This window comes from Artemia franciscana, chromosome 8 (assembly GCF_032884065.1).
Source record: "Artemia franciscana chromosome 8, ASM3288406v1, whole genome shotgun sequence".
Taxonomy (NCBI): domain Eukaryota; kingdom Metazoa; phylum Arthropoda; class Branchiopoda; order Anostraca; family Artemiidae; genus Artemia; species Artemia franciscana.
The window spans coordinates 4,191,393-4,208,847 of NC_088870.1; the positions used below are offsets into that span (position 1 = coordinate 4,191,393).

General features: G+C 35.3%; 1 protein-coding gene across 1 annotated transcript in view; it reads right to left on the reverse strand.

The window, feature by feature from the left end:
- LOC136029890 (tripartite motif-containing protein 2-like) overlaps positions 1-17,455 on the reverse strand; it is a 93,615-nt gene that overhangs the window by 62,444 nt on the left and 13,716 nt on the right. Inside the window, exon 3 of the mRNA XM_065708373.1 lies at positions 4,181-4,659. Coding sequence (XP_065564445.1) covers positions 4,181-4,659 — 479 coding nt within the window. The remainder of the gene's footprint in view (positions 1-4,180; positions 4,660-17,455) is intronic.

The following is a 17,455-nucleotide window of genomic DNA, read 5'->3' on the forward strand; positions in this document are numbered from 1 at the left end:
TAGATAAAATTTTTATCAATATCACAACTTTTGTCATATGACACCATTCCAAAAAAATTTCATGACAGAACCAGTTGCTAATAACCGGGTAAATTTACGTAGAAATCGTTTCAAGTTGTCTATGTTAACCTCATTGCCATCATATTATGTCGAATTCTAATATAAACCGGTTAAGAAACTTCAATTTTCAAAATCAATGAATGTTTCTAAGGGTACATTCCTTGATTCAAGCTTGTTTCTAGCATTTGAGATTAAGCATTTCCTTAAAACAAACTAATTGCGCTACTATCTACAGTTTTCCTCAATTTTTACCAATTTAACGACCTTTTATCCTATGGTCCCCCTCAAGAATATTCTCCTGACATAACCATTTTGCTAGTAATCTGTCAAATATACGCACACATCATTTCAAATTGTCTATGACAATCTCATTGTCATCATACCATTTCCAATTCTCATGTGAATCTGTTATAAGTCCCTATCGTTACACCAAAATGCCGAGGAATATTTCAATTGAAAAAAAATTACGCACCTAATGAAATATTATTAACATCATATATTATCTGCCAATGTCTTTTTTATTTACCTTTTAATTTCACTGTCTATTACCACATTATTTTTACATGATTTGCAGTTTTCGTACATAGAAAAGATATGGTTTGTGACACTGGTAGAGGAGTACACCTGTCTTCTTTTGCCCTTCCGTTGAATACTAATACCGGAAAGCTGGTGACAGCTTTTATCACTGAGTAACGTGTTACCACAAGTACTAGCAAGAAGCTTTTATTCATCCTCAAGTATTATTTTTATGCCTGCATTCTCATTAAGTATTATCACCTCTTAAAATGTTATTTTCGTATATCCACCATTTAGTAATGTTGAATTTTTTCGATATTCCAAAGAAATTAAATCTCTCAATGTCATGACAATGCATGCATACGTTTTCCAATGATGTCACCACTATAACTTGTTTCGTAGTTCAAATATCTGTCTTTATCAGTATTCAATGCAACGATAGCTTTATCATGTGAGAGACTTTCGTGGAATATTTTATCGTAACTTTTTAATGTATGATCTGAGCTAATCTGTGTATAAAAATACTGATCGAAAACATAGAATAAACTAAGTTGTGTCAATGACCAGCCACAAAGTGCCACGGGGGCAACCGCATAAGTAATTCCAAAAACCGTATCTACTAAAGATTACATGTCATTCTGACACGGAAAAACATTCGGAGTCCTATAAAAGAAGAAAGGTGGGGAGCAAAAGGTTAGGAAAAGGGCATTGGGCGACTTTTGGAGGCGTGACATGGATGACCATAAATTCCATCTAAAAAATGCCATACCGATTTATTAATTGTGGAACATAAGTTTGGCAGTTTACTATACCCAAGCGCTTGATAAGACCAGTTTCTTTCAATCCAAACTAAGAGTTTATTCATATAATTAAATTGTTTAAACATGTATTTCAACTTTCTTTGTTAATTATATCCAGACAGGTAAATGAAAATAAGATGCCTACTTGATTATGCTAATGATGTATCTCATGCAGTATTGTTATGTAAGTAGGTCAATGACACAAATTATGTTTGAACATGATTTTGCTAATGATGTTCGTCTGGGACCTGTTACACAGATAGTAGCCAGTTATGCTAATAATGCAATCCTGGGATTGCATATGGGGATACTACTGACTCTATTGCTGTCGGAATAAAGTTAAACTTTTTACTTTTTTAAACCAGTCCAGAAGGACCGGTGAATAGTGGAAGACTTCTGGAATATTTCCAATATACATTACGGAAATAAGCGCCTATATATTAAACACACTTGTTTAAATATTTCACTTTGTAAAAAATAAGGGTTAAGCAAAAATATATTTTCATCTAAGGTTTACTCTTTTCATCTAAGGATTATATTTTTATCCCAGCCTTATTTATATAAACGGGTGAAATGACTCAGATGAGAGTTTTCCCGGCTCCACGTCTGATTAATTCAGTTATTTGCTGTGAAAAACTGCTGTAAAGTAAAGAAGATGATTTTCTTGTATGATTTAGACAAACTACATGGTGCGCAACTTCATGGAAAACTTCACTGACTTTGATGATGCCGTGGAAGCCCTGCTCTAGGATGTGTAAGCTTCATTCTAATCGAACTGCTAAGCAGTTCCCCATTTGGAAAAAGATTTTTCATTTTTTGGGCATAGCTTACCCCAAAGTCATAGTGTTTGCGACAAGATTCGTGGTAAGCAAATATGCTGATTACAAAATATAAATTAAATAAATTAAGAATTTTGGTATAAAAAATAAAAGAAAGCTGTTCTGATGTAATTTCGGTACAACAAATTTGTTTTTAAGAGTGTGTTTGCAAAAGTAGTCTTTTATAACTCGAAATTTATTTAATTCATTTCCAAAACTCTTTTGAATTAAGACAACTGTGGCAACAAGGTTAATGGTTAAAAAATTATTTTTTGGTTAAATTAATTAATGGTTAAAACTAATTAAAAATTAAAATTAGAATAAAGAGTTAGCTTTTTTTACAAAATTTGTTAACTAATTTTAGTTGTTTAGAATAAAGAACAAAAGCAGATTTGATCGCCGTATACTTTTCGACCAAAAATCCGTTTTTTTAAAGGTTTGGATTGCACTAGCAAGAGAAATGTTTTGAATTATATGCAAACCTGTTTCATTTATTTTTCATGCTTTATTGAATTAAAAAAATGTATGTTAGTATAGATGCAGTTAGTATATATGCAGTTAGTATAATGCAGTTAGTATAGAGACCTTAGTTGATGCACTCTGCCAAAATTCATGCGAAGATAAAAGTCTTTTATGTCTGTAATTTTGATGAAATTTTCAGAAGTTATCGGTCAGTTGCCAAAAGGTTCTCAATCAGAGGCCTTAACAGACACTTTTTCGTGCTTATTATGCCATTCTTCTTGACACTTTTCCTGGATTTCAGCTTTCTTAAATCGAAACCACAAAGAATAAGAGAGTTTACTAGGAAACAATGCAGAAAGTACAAAAATTTCAGTTTATTATTTATACCTAATACCTATATTATTACCTATATTTATACATATATTATTAGTACCTAGTGCCATAATTTCTTATAGCACTAGGTATTTACTAAGTGACATATAGTGATCACAATTTCTGTACGTCTGTCTGTCTGTCTATCAATTAGTCCCTTTTTGTCAGTTCGGGCACTTCCAAATAAGCTAGAACGAGGAAAGTTGGCAGGCGTATCAAGGACTAGACCAGATTATATTAGAAATAGCGTCTTCCCCTATTTGATTATCTGCGGAGGAGCGAGCAAACGAGATAGTTGCGAGAGGACTGTCAATTCGGAAAAATTTGAAAAAAGAGGCATTTTTAACTTACTAACGAATTATCAGATTTTAAAGAAAGTTGATAATGAAATTTTGAAGGACCTCGTGTCTCAGAACTCTTATTTTAAATCCCGACCAGATCTGGTGACATAAGGGAGAGTTGGAGAGGGAAACTGGAAATGTTGGAAAAAGCTTCGAGAGGCGAGATCGAGATGAAACTTGGTGGGAAGAATAAGCACAAATCCGAGATGCCTGATTGAAATAACCGGACCGGATCCACTCTCTCTGGGGGAGTTGGGGGGAGGGGGCATTTCCAGTACTTTAGCAAGTTCGGGGCTTCTGAATGTGAACACGTCATATGTGACTAATCTATGTTCTTTACAGGTGGAATACCGAACAAGAAGAGACTACAGGAACACTGTATTTGCAAGTTTATCTTTGTAATAATTACCAATAAACAATGAATAGCAAAATTGATAACTCTAGCACCGAGTCTAATTTTAGGCCCCGACATCGTCACAAGTACCATATGAGCTCTTGGCTCTTGGCTCTTCCGACCTCGTCAACAGTGCGGAATGAGCTCTTGGTTCTTGTTTGTCATTGTTTATACTTATGGTTCAACCTTAATGGTTCAACCTTAACCATATCAACCATATGGTTGATATGGTTCAACCATAATAATGGTTCAACCCGGAACCATAACTTAAACTGGTTGTTTAAAGGTGGAGCTATTTTTTCACCAGAAGTATGAAAAAATATGATTGACTCACAAAACTTCATCAAAAATAAACCTTTTGCTTAAAACGAGAGAATAGGACAATAATCTGTCTAATTATCATTGGTGAAACATTACCTGATTGTCTTCCCTTTCGTTAGAAATAGGATTACTTTTGTTGCATCTCTTGCAAGTTCTCGGAAAGGAAACACTTTTCTCCTGCTTTTTCGTCTCCTTTGAGATATTTTCCCCATTTGTCAAAACATCCAATACAGACTGAATGGCAAGATTATTTGGCAGTTTAGAAAATCCCTCTTCAGGAAGTACTGATCTCTCTCGGCAGACTGGGCATATAATAATGTCGACATCTACTGAGCAAAAGTTTATCAAACAGCTTAAACAGAACGTATGTTGACAAGGTAACATCTTCGGTTGATTGTACTGGTCTATACAGATCGGACAATTGATGACGTTTGAAAGCTCTTTACTTTTTCGATCGGAAGCTACGATTCGTTTAAGAATTCCACGTGATGGCTCTGCATCAACAACGTAGCTTGGTGGGTCGTCACTTAATTGTCTTCTCATTGAGTCGCTACGTCGTTTCACTGATGACAATGCTAGAAAAATAATAAATGCGTTAGTCTATAAACAGTTCAAAGTCAATTAACCTAAAGATTAATGCATCAATTATCTTAAACTAATTTTTATTAAACATCAAAAGGAAACATAATGTCTCGCCGTCTTAAGAAATTCAACACTCCGTAAAGATTCATAGAGACTACCCCAGGAGTCATAAAGTCAAAGAGTCATACCTCAGGACCTCATACCTAAGGACCTCAGGACCTTAGTACTAAGCAGCAGCAAACGCTTCAGGAAAAAGTAGTAAATAAGTTCCCCATCTTAGTCTCTACTTTCGATACTATGCGATTATTATCTCTTTAGAAGTCATGGTCTAATTTGGCTTCAGAATGGCTTGTACTCAAGCATTATTTACAGTTCTTTCAGTAAAATATCCCTTAGAATAAAATAGAACCTGTTTATTAAACAGTTAGTAGCGACGAACTTGAAGTAAGGAGCGACTCCGCCCAATAGTAGCCGAACTCTAAAGACCCAATTTTGATAATAACAGATACAAAAAACTTAATTTTATGCTGATTCCAAATAGATAAAAATCTTTAAATTTAATGTAACCTATCGAACGGTACGAGCCTGAAAAGATTTGCCTGATTTTCAAATAAGGGAAGAAACATCCCAAAAATTCATGTAGTGTTAATAAAAATCACACTGTTAGATTTAGCGTATCAGAGAACCTTACTGTAGAGGTTTCAAGCCCCATCTGCAAATAATGTGGAATTTTGATTTTTTTTTTCGAGAAGAAAGATCACGGATGCATGTTTATTTATCGGTATTTTTTCCCGAAACAGACCGAAACAGGGGTCATTCGAACAAAAATTAAAACTATTAGTGCCCTTCTGAACTGACCAAAGAGATTGGAGGGTAGCGAGCCACCCTCCCACACTCCTTTTCCCCCGCAGTCATTGGACAAAAATTTTGAGACTGCTATTTTGTTCAGCATAGTTAAAAAGTAAAAAAAAACCATTCCTGACACCCAAATAAGGGCAGTAAATTCTGAAATTTGCCAATTGCTTATATATAGTATTTGATATTAAGAAGTACACAGACATTCTTGGGAAAAGGGGAATTTTCTGTGGGGGAAGGTTTCCACGGGAGTATTTTTCGTGGGGAGGAAATTTTTTGGAGAACAACTTTCAAGTGGAAATTTTACACGGGGGAGTTTTCCAATTACAGAGTGCCTTTTTTTTCTTACTTTCTCTTCGCTGACTCAATTTAAATGTGGAGATGTTTGGGTAAAATTGTCCAGGGGAATTTTTCAAAGGGGTTGGAATTGTCTCGGATATTTTTACCATTTGGGTATTTTTTTTTTCGCTTTAAAAATTTTCCATGGGGTATTTTCGTTGGAGACTTTCTCAATCGAAAATTTTAGGCGAAAAACGCTCTATCGTGGGGGGGGGGAGGAGAGAGATTTTCAATAAAAATGTCCCACGAAGGGAGGATTTCCAGTAAGATTTGAAAACGATTAGAAACATTTTTTTTTTCGATAGGAAGTGGACTAAGGAAATTTTTCCAGGCGAAATAGTCCGCAAGAAATTTTTTGGGTTTAAATTGGTTCTTGTGACTGCAGTTTCATTCCCAGTCACAGTGGTACGTTATTTCAGTCACAAGTAGTGGCAGTCATAAGTAGTCACAGTTCCTTTTGCACGTAGACACAGTTGCAATTAGTCGCAATTGTAAGTTGTCACAGTCATAGTCTCAAGTAGTAGTAGTAGTCGTTGGAGTTACCTTGAAGGTCTCAAGTTAATACCTTTAGTCATTCCAAAGTTATTGGAGATACGCTCTCTTAGTAGCCTGGACACATACAGTGTCTTTTGATTTAGTTCAAATCCCCCTACACATTCCCTAAATATTCTATCTTAATACCTTTTGCCTTTTTGGACACCCCCAAGATCAAACACTCTTCCCTTTCCCAATAATGAACCCTGTAGGCAAACAATGGGAAAATTGTATAGTTTTACATCCCTTGTCCGCGTGTTGGGGGGAGGTTGTCATGTCATCTCTGATCATTTTGAACAAAATAGCTATATTGAAATTTTAATCGGATGTCATTGGGGAGAGAGCAGCTAAAAAGGACGTAAGAGTAGGCCGGTTACCCTCTGATCACTTTTGCCTGCTAAAAAGGGCAAATAAGAACCTTTGCTGATAAAAAGAATTATAAAACTGGAAATACATAGAAAACTTATTAGAAAATTCAACTAAAGTCATTATAAGTTCACAATTATTTCCTGTCGCTGAATTCTCTATTTAGTGATAATTTTCTTCTATTTTGTTTTTCAATGATTGCTCGGAAATATCCATATCAATATTAGTATACAATGTCAAAACCACTAACTATTGTGTTTTCTGAAATACTTCTGTTACTAAGTTTTTTAACTAAATCTGCCGCATTACGAAAATAGGAATTTGAAGAATACAGTATAGGTTTGAAAGCTTAGCAAAACCATTTTCCAATATTGTAAGCGGGGGATTTAGTACATACTACCATAGGTCTTAAGGGAATACCTTGTGTATTTTATTTTTGGTAGACCGTAGAGTTTGGGACAGAAACTACCACGGGCAAAAAATTTATTTTATGATTGTGGGGTGGTTTTCAAAAACATTATTAGTTTTGATTCTCATATTTGAGATTTCGGCATAGGGCCGAAATATCCACTGAATTGAATTCGACTGTCTTAGAAAAAAAATCTCCCTATTGTTTCTACTTTGTATTTTCTTGATATGGAAAGGCAGTGTGGTCTTCGTCGCTATTTTCGTTTTTGTTCTTTTTTCGTATATCTATCAAGCAGTTTCAAATAGTCTAACCAACATTTTGAATGGATTCCTTGCGTGTTCAAATATAAGAACTAATGCTGATATCTTTAATTTTTACTATTTATTGAATCCTTCATAGAGAAAAAATACTCAAAAAGAAATAATTTTGAAGGTATCTTTGCCTAGATATACATAGCCAAAACATTAAGGCACATCTGGAGAATCTTCATGGAACAAATAGGGGGCGGGGGGCTCAGATGCAGAAAAGTTTAATATCAAAAATATTGTAGGCGTAAATTAGCATTCTTAAAATATTCCTTCAAATAAATTTTTTGAATTATAACTAATTGCATATACTAAAATGTGTTGCACTGGAACTAAATGTACCTAGAATATCCCCTGACCTCCTCCCTTTTGAAAGAAAATCTGGAAGTACTTTTCTAGCCCTTAGGAAAAAAATATTAATAGAGGGCAAGGGATGGATAGTCCTCAATCATTATTTTGTGTGGAGAAACTACCACGGATCTGTTTCACTTTACCGCGGATCATATTAAGAAGCATATATATTATTAAGTAATAAAATCAAAACATTATTTTACAAATGTCAAAACTTATATAAACATTTAGATTTTAAAAATCACAAGGGTTCTTACTATGTCCTTATTGTATGTATGTGTAAATTTGTTTTCCCTGGATAGTCAAAGCGGTCTATGAAGCTAAAATTCCAGGCATCATTCTGATTCTATCTTCAAAGAAGAAAAAGAAAAAAAACGGTTGCTAGGCTTTCTCCGGGGCATTTCCAAAGGAAAGCATTAAGCGTAGCTACATTTGAAACTTTAGTTTTATCGACATTTTATACCATAAAACCTTTTAAAGAGTAAGGCAAGGAGTAGTTGTTAAAAATAATTATTCAGAACCTTTTTCCGAGGGTGATACCTTAGTACTTTTTCAAATATTTCCCAGAGATCGACCTACCAACATCCAAGGCCTTTTCCGGGGGATGGGTTGGGGTTTTGATCCCCCCTCTAAATTTTTGTCTTGCTCATAAAAACGCAACAAAAATGCATACAAACATATTTTTGGTGAGTTTTCTAAGTTTTTTTTTAATCCCCCTGAGCTAAAAAAAAAAAAATCGTGGATACGGCCCTGCCAATACGCATAAATTTCTATATCAATACGAAATTTTTATTTGTGAGAAACAATTAGCTAGTGTTTCATAATGTTTAGTAACAACTGGTGAACATAAGTGACTAAGAAAAAAAGAAACAATTAGCATCACTAAATCTGTTTTACTTGTTCTTTAAACCTTTGATTTTATTATTTGATGTTTTCTTATATTTTAATTTGTTGACGTTGAAACAGTGCTTGCTAATATGGATTTTTGCTGTTGCTGTTTTCGCAGCTCCATGCCTTATCCAATTCAATTTTGTTCAATATTGGTATACTTATACTCCATGACATGTGTATGTTAGCTTAAAGCTACTATAGTGAATTAAATTTTTAAAAAACGCATTTTTCAACTGAAAGTAAGGAGCATTATTAAAACTAAAAAAAACTCTTCCTTATACAGCGGGGGGTTGCCCATCCTCAATAGTTTCACGCTAAAGTTTTTTAGTACTTACAAACAACATCTTATTCTAAATAAACGACCCTTGTGTTCCAAGAGTCGTCGTACTTAAAGAGCTAAGACAACAGGCTAACCTTAGCACAAAGAGCAAGGTATCAAGAAGGGGGAGTCCCCCTCATTTATGGAACGACTTCTGTTCTTTTTAAGTTTTAATGTTGCTCCATACTTTCAGTTGAAAAAGTTTGGTTTCTTTTATCTAATTTCAAATTGTTTTTCAATAATGGCAGGAAAGCCGCCTCCCCCCATGGAACATTCCCCCCACGAAAATTCTTCATACAAAATTCCTCCTGCGTAAAATCTCCTTCGCCCAAAAAAATTCTTGCGGACTATTTTTAGTTTTAGTTGAATGAAATTTTTTAGTTAAAAACTAAAAACAAATGCAGTAAAACCACAACCAATATTAATAAATATAATTGTCACAACTGATCCGCATAGGAAAAGATGCTATTAGAGTAACTTCAATGCGAACATCAAACCAACTGAGGAAAAAATTATAAAGATTGGAACTAAGTTAACTATTCTTTTGCGAAATAATCCCCTTGTTAGCTATTATTGAAGCAAATCTTTTTGCTCCAGTAGGTAACCTAGTCCCCTGGTGATTAGGTAAAATCTTAATTCCCTTATTGACTAGTGGCTCATTTTTCAAAAGACAATCATGAATTGGATCAATATTCAAATTTACCGTGTCCCTATTTATTAAAAGATTAGCAAACATAGGTTTTTTAATTTCTATAGCCTCCCTTGCCCTCTGAGAAAAACCCCTATAACTAGAAATAGCCATGGCCTCATCAAATTTTACAAAATGTTCAGGATGAAAGAACGCATGTTCAGCCAGAGCCGAAACAAAAGTTTCAGGAGGCTTGCTTAATTGAGTTGCGATGCTTAATAAATATTTCAATAAATTGTTGGTGAGTTCTACCAATATAAAACTTTCCACAAGAACAAAGAATTTTATACACCCCACTAACTAAATCTCTCCAGGTTAAATCCTTCCCAGAATTAAAAAAACTTCCAATTGGTCTCACTTATTGAAAACATGTATCAATGCTATGTTTGCGCGAAATTCACTTAAGCACCTCCCCAAAAATAGGTACATAAGGCAAAGAAATGAAACTTTTAGACACATTTATTTCTGAAAGCTCAGAAGCTCCAATCAATGAATTTAATCGGGTAACTATTAAAAAATGAAATATCCCTAAAATACAATAATTCAGAATCTAAATACTCCCGAGAACAAATTCTGAAAGCTCTATCCACCAGTGAAGTCACAACCCCTCGTTTCACTGAAACAGGGTGGCATGAATGAAAAATCAAATACCTATCATTGTGTGTAGGCTTTCTATATATTGAGAACAGTAAATTTTAAATTAACAAGATGTGATTTTGTCACATCTTTGTCATATCATTTTTGTCACCTGATTTTGTCACATCAGGTGGTTTGTCATTTTCTTCAAACTCTGCTGTAAATTTTACATTTTTGTCAAAATTATTTACATGTTTATGGAAAAGGTCTAATGAATCTAAACCGTTTTTCTTTGTTTTTTTATGCAAGCCACATCGTCATTGAATCTGCCCCAAAAACAAGGGAAGAGTCTAAACTGTGTATAGCGGAGATTTCAATAGATTCCATGAAAAGATCTGCCAACAAAGGAGAGAGGGATGCCCCCATAGCCAAACAAAACACCTGTTTGTAAAATTCAGCTCTAAAACCAAAATAAAGAGAATATTTATTTACTAGGATAACCAACTTCATAATGGCGTCAATCTCCAAACTAGCCATGGTCATATCTTGTATCAAATCAAAGTACTTTTGTAATTTATTCCTTAATATGTCTTCAGAAACTCATATCCCAGGGGTAGGAAGCATGAAATTAGGTGACATAGAATTTGTTTACTCAGGCAGAAGGGATGGGGTACATAGACAGGGAGTAGGGCTCATGATGAATAAGGAAGCTGCTAAGTCTTGTTTAGGCTGGGAAGGTATTAATAATAGAATACTAATTGCTCATTTTATGACTAAAAAGTTCAGGATATCAGTTATAGTAGTATATGTCCCCGTTGAACCAAGTGATGGAGATACTAGCGACTCAGATGAATTTTACTTACAGTTACAGGAGCAAATAGACAGAGTACCAGGTAGAAATATGGTGTTTTTGCTAGGGGATTTTAATGCCCAGGCTGGTAGAAATAGGGATAGATGGTATCCTACCCTATGTAAATTTGGTGTAGGAAAAGAAAACAGTAATGGCTATAGGCTTTTGCAATTTTGTAGGTATAACAACCTAGTTATAACCAATACGGTGTTAGGTCACAAAATGGCCCATAAGTTGACATGGTATTCACGTAATGGTAAGACAGCAAACCTTATTGATTATGTTATTGTGAACAGAAGACTAGCAGGATCAATACGAGATACTAGGGTGTATAGGAGTGCTGTTATTGATGTTAAAATTAAAGATCACCATCTAGTTGTGTCTAAGGTTAATTTAAAGCTGAAATTTCGGAAGGGTAACTACCTCCCGGAAAGTTATGATGCTGGTAGACTTCAGGATGAAATTTTCAGAAAAAACTTCCAGGAACAGTTGAATACTAAACTTGAGAATTTAAAATTTGACAAGGTGGAAGATGGATGGAATAATTTCAGAAAAACAATTTGTGAAGTTGCTGATGGTGTCTTAGGGAAGATTGCTAGGAATGCAATTAGGAATATTAGTGAAAAAGCTTTAGGTTTAATAGAGAGGAGAAGGAGTTTGTATAAGAATTATCTGAGTGATAGGTAGTGAGAAAACAAAAGGAATGTAAAGAAAGTTGAGAAAGCATTAGAATATGAACTAAGGAGATGTGAAATGGAGGCCATGGATAAAATTGCTGAGGATCTGGAAGATGCGGCTAGATGGCATAATAGTAAAATATTATACTGGCATGCTAATAAATTGAAAGGGAGTAGCCAATCCGGACTAGTCCCAGTTAAAGATAGAAATGGGGCCACAATTAGTGATAAGGAAAAAGTTAAAGAAAGATGGATGGAACGTTTTGAGAATGTGCTAAACCGAGATACAGTTGCAGGAAAAGATATAGATGAAAATGAAAGAGTTTCTGATACCTTGGATGTGAAGGAAGATTTGTTTAGTGAGGAAGAATTAGCGACAGTACTAAAACGATCAAAACATAATAAGGCCCCAGGTGCTGATAGTATGATTAATGAGTTTCTTAAATATGATGGGTCTGAAGTTAGGAATAAGCTACTGAAGATTATGAACATGATTTTTAAAAAAGGGAAAGTACCCAATCATTTTAGGAAAACCTTAATTAAACCACTGTATAAGAAAGGTGACAAGAGTGAGTGTTGTAATTATCGAGGCATTAGTCTGGTTGCTTTGAGACATGCTGTAGTCAAAGTTTTAAGGGAAGAACAATGCGGTTTTAGAAAAGGTAGAGGATGTGTCGACCATGTTTTCACTCTTAGGTTAACAATTGAGAAGTCCCTTTGTTGTCAAACACCTTTGGTCCTCAGTCTTATCGATTATGAACAGGTTTTCGATTCTGTTGATAGAAGAGCGTTAACAAAGGCCTTATCGTTATATGATATACCAGAAAAATACATTAAAGTGATTTGTGCTATGTACGAGAATAATACTGCTGCGGTTAAGGTAGGAAATGAGGTTAGCAACTGGTTTTGTATTAAATCAGGAGTTAAGCAGGGTTGTGTTCTATCCCCCTTTATATGGATCATTTTGATGGACTTCGTCTTAAGGAGCACAGGAAAGGCAATTGGAGACCATGGAATCAAATGGGGAGGAAAAACGCTCCTGGACTTAGATTATGCTGAAGATTTAAGCATATTAGATGAAAGTGTGAGCAAAATGAATGAATTTTTGGAGGTTTTGCGAGTTCAGGTACTACAAGAGGCTTGAAAATTAATGTTAAGAAGACTAAGTCACTAAGGCTAGGAATAAGTGAAGATGAACAGGTGACATTAGGTAACGAAAAGATTGATCAGGTTGGGAGGTTCAGTTACCATGGTAGTATTATTAGTAAAGATGTTGGGAGCAGTGAAGATGTTAAAAGTAGAATAGCTAAGGCTCAGGGTGTTTTTTCACAGTTAAAAAAAGTTTGGAAGAATAGAAAGATTAGTCTACAAACCAAGATTAGAATATTGGAAGCTACAGTGATGACAGTGGTCAAGTATGGCTCTGATGCATGGGCACTCCGAAAAGCAGATGAAAATTTACTAGATATTTTCCAGAGAAATTACCTACGGACCGGCTGACTGACCGTATTTCGAACAGTAGGTTATACGAAAAGTGTGGTTCAATCCCGCTTTCTAGGGCTATAATGAAAGAAAGGTTGAGATGGCTAGGCCACGTTCTGCGGATGAAGGATGACAGATTACCGAAGATTGTCCTTTTTGGCCAACCGTCTGGGGCTACACGGAAAGCAGGTCATCCTTGTCTAGGTTGGGAGGATGTCATAAATAAAGATTTAAAGGAAATGGGAACTTCCTGGGAGGGTGTAAAGAGGGAGGCTTTAAATAGAATAAGTTGGAGGAGGAGCGTGCGTAGCTGTGTTCGCCTCAGGCGGCTTGGTGCTGCAGTGAGTTATTAGTAGTAGTAGTAATATGTCTTCGCACTTTTTCGTATTACAATTCGAATACATGGATACCACATGAAAACTACAGAGAATTGAATTTTACTCCTGTGTAAAATTTTGCAACTTATTAGTAAAAAAGCCGAATTCTTTAAACACGATTTTTGTGTTCCTAAGAGAGGAGGCAATGCCACCAACAACTACAGGGTGACTCAAAAAGATGCGTATCCATATTTTATTCGATAAAAAATCTATTTTTTAACCAATGTATTTTCTATCGCAGGACGTGAAAGGTGAACCTATGGATGAGCGTTTGCAGCTATAGTTGCTCGAAAAATTGTCTTGGACAAACCAGCAGATGATATTCTCCCTGAAGATATATTTTGCGACAAAATCATACCAGAGTGTACAGATTAAGTTTCGAAAAGGTTTCCATTGTCACAACTTTCCACCAAAATCAACGATTATTGGTTGGGTTACGAAGTTTAGAAAGTCTGGGATTGTAGTAGACTTATGTTCTAAAGCCACAGAGTGAACTTATTCAGGCGGGAAAAAGAGAAAAACATTGCTGCAGTGAGGGAGTGAGGGACTCAGTAGGACGCAGCCCTAGGAAATCAGTGCGTAGACGCAGCCAAGGACTCGAAATGACAAGGGAGTGCAAGGACATGCAGGGAATGCAAGGACAGAAGAAAACATTATTACAGTGAGGGGCTCAGTAGGACGCAGCCATAGGAAATCAGTGTCTTCTGTCCTTGCGCTCTATTTCCTGCCTGAATAAGTTCCCCCTGTGGCTTTAAAACCTAAGTCCACTACAGTCCCATGCTCTCTGAATTTCATAACCCAACTAACAATCGCTGATTTTGGTGAAAAGTTGCGACAATGGAAACATTTTTGAAACTGAATCTGTACACTCTGGTATGATTTTGTCGCAAAATAGGTCTCCAGGGAGAATATCTTCAACTGATTAATCCAAGAAATTTTTGGGGCAACTAAAGAAATTTTAGCTGCAAATGATTATCCATAGGTTCACCTTTCACGTCCTGCAACAGGAAGGACATTCCGTTAAAAATGGATTTTTTTTAATAAAACATGGGCACGCATCTTTTTGGGTTACTCTGTACTTTCCTAATTTTGCAGCAGGTGACGAGAAAGATGATACAATGGGATGGAGGGGACTCCCGTCTTATGAATTTTGGGTAGACCATAGATCTTGGGCGCGGAACAACCTCTTGAATAAAATTTATTATGAAATTGTGGGGTAATGTGTAACTTGTTTTTCAAAGACTCAATTGCTTTCTTATCGACTTTACATATTTATCCGTAGGATCAAATCCAGTTTTTTGTAAGTAATGGCATCAGAAATAACTGTATTCATCTTACGATCGTAATCATTGGCGTCCATAAATACAATAGTGTTCCCTTTATCTGCTCTAGTGTTAGTAATGAGCCTATCCTTTTTCAAATTAGAAAGTATTTTTATGTCATTTTTGACATTGGAGGAGAATTTTGAGCCCCCAAAAAGACTATGAATATTAAGGTTTAAACTTTTATAAATGTAGAGGGAAGTGTCAAACATGCATGAGGGCAGTATTTAAGGAACGACTAAGAGTGTTAAGTTGAAACTCTTAATATATGTTGGGAATCATCTTGTAAAAGGAGTGAAGGGCAGCCGCCCCGTGAATTACGCAATTTTTCCATATACAAAACTTATCATTAGGAAAAGGAGGAACGTTTAATTCTGGATATGTCCAAAAACACCAATGATAAAGAGGAAAAATTTCAGGAAACGTTGAGGTGTATGTTGAGCTACATCAAAAGAAAATATATGTATCTAAGTTATCAAGAAGGTTATCTGCAATATTTTAGGAGCAGGTAAGGGTATTAGCTTGAAACTTTCAGGGCCAATACTACTGCAGCTACTTCTCGGCTGAAAATAAGACTGGTTGTGATTGCAACTGTAACTACTTACAGCTGCGACAACTGGCGAATGTGACTTACAACTGCTACTGTATCAATTTATGACTGCTTCCAAGGAATGTTGAGGGGAATGTTGAACTTTTAAACTTTAGAGTTGGAAGATATATTAAATTTGATGTTTTCATGCTTTGATGAAGCTTTCGTGTTGGAAAAAAGAATTTGATGTTGAAATCGGTAATGAAGGAAAACTTGGAACTTTAGCAAACAAAAACGAACATAAATTCATTAAAAAGATTTCTAAACAATAACTTGTTTTCAAAGAATAGTAATAGCAATATAGAGATGTTGAAAAAGAATAATAATTCGCTTTACCTAAAGCGGACAATATTAGAAATAGTTTCTTTTGCGTTTACAACATTGAAAATACAAATAAAAATTAAAGTGAAAACAATCTTAAACAACTGGGCTATAATTAATCAATATTACTATATATAGGTTTTAAGTATACTCTTATCGCTTCTTTCCAAGGACTGTTCAGGACACATGTAGTTTTCTATAAAACGCAAATGACGCAGAAGGCTTTAAACCTCTACAGTTAGGAAAAGAGGCAATAGCCAAACTCTTGTTTGCAGCAATTTTTTAGTTTTAAGTTTGCTTTGAATATTCAATCCAAGACTTACTTGATATAAGATTGAATTATTCATTTATATTAGCATCTCTTGTATGTTTGTTTGCTATGATTGTTTATATAATTTATTTGCGTTTTGTGTTTTATTCATTCTTTAATAACAATGTCCTGTCATTTTAAGTGAGAATTATTATAGGAATATACTTCTGTTGGCCTTCAGCTTAATATGGCTCTTTACTATTCTTTAAACAACTTCAATTCTGGAAAGTATTTTAATTAATACACGTAAAGAAAGATGTTGATAGTTGAATAGCTACCGAAATAAAAATCGTGTAAAATTCCTGTTTTCAGGAATGAGTGAAATTGAGATGGAGCCAGAGGGTAAAAGTGTTTCTATTTCGATGTTCTTGGTATTTTAATACCCTGTCTCGATGGTGTAGCTTTGTCTCCTGTCCCAAAAATGGTACTTTGTCATGTCCCAAAAATAAGCGAATTGCATAATTCACAACACTTGTCCTGGGGTCTGTGGTGGGTTATGTTAACCCCGAAGGCATAGTTAATGGACCCTTAGATTATCTTAAACAAAATGGGTAGATCAAGATATTGCCTATTGTCGAGGGAGGGGTATCTAAAAGAGTGTGAATGAGGCAAAGGGGCTAGTTTGCTCTCCAACCGCTTTTCAAGATCGCTCTCAACATGCCCTAAAGTTTCATATTCAATTTAAGCTGTTCCTAAGACATTGCAAATACGCCCCTATTTGACAGCCAACTTGCGTATAGCGTTTTTTGATCTTGTTTAACATTCCCTTAAAATTTCCTGAAAGTCCTACCTTAATAACCTAGGCGTTTTGGCCTGGAAGGATCTAATTTATCCACCCCTCCATTAATAAAACCTATCTGTAAACAATGATTAACTACCATAACTTAGAGCCCATGCCCCAGAAGCTAGGGGATTTCCTCACTCCTGGAGGCATATTTTATTTGAACATTCGACTGCTTTGAACAGAATGGCTTTCTTAAAGTGTTGATCAGATGTCGTTGAAGAGAGGGCAGCTAGAAAAGATGTTGATGGCTACTCTCATATCACCTCTGTCTCTTAAAAGAGGGGATTATGAGTCCCTTTCAAAGTTTTACATTTACCCCTTCTATATGAAGTGGCTTTGAGGGAAAACATAAATAATGCATTGAAGACTTATACCTCTTTACTAAAGGCTAGGCTAGAGCATTGAATCTTATTTATCAGAAGTTCTTGGATATCAACTTTGATA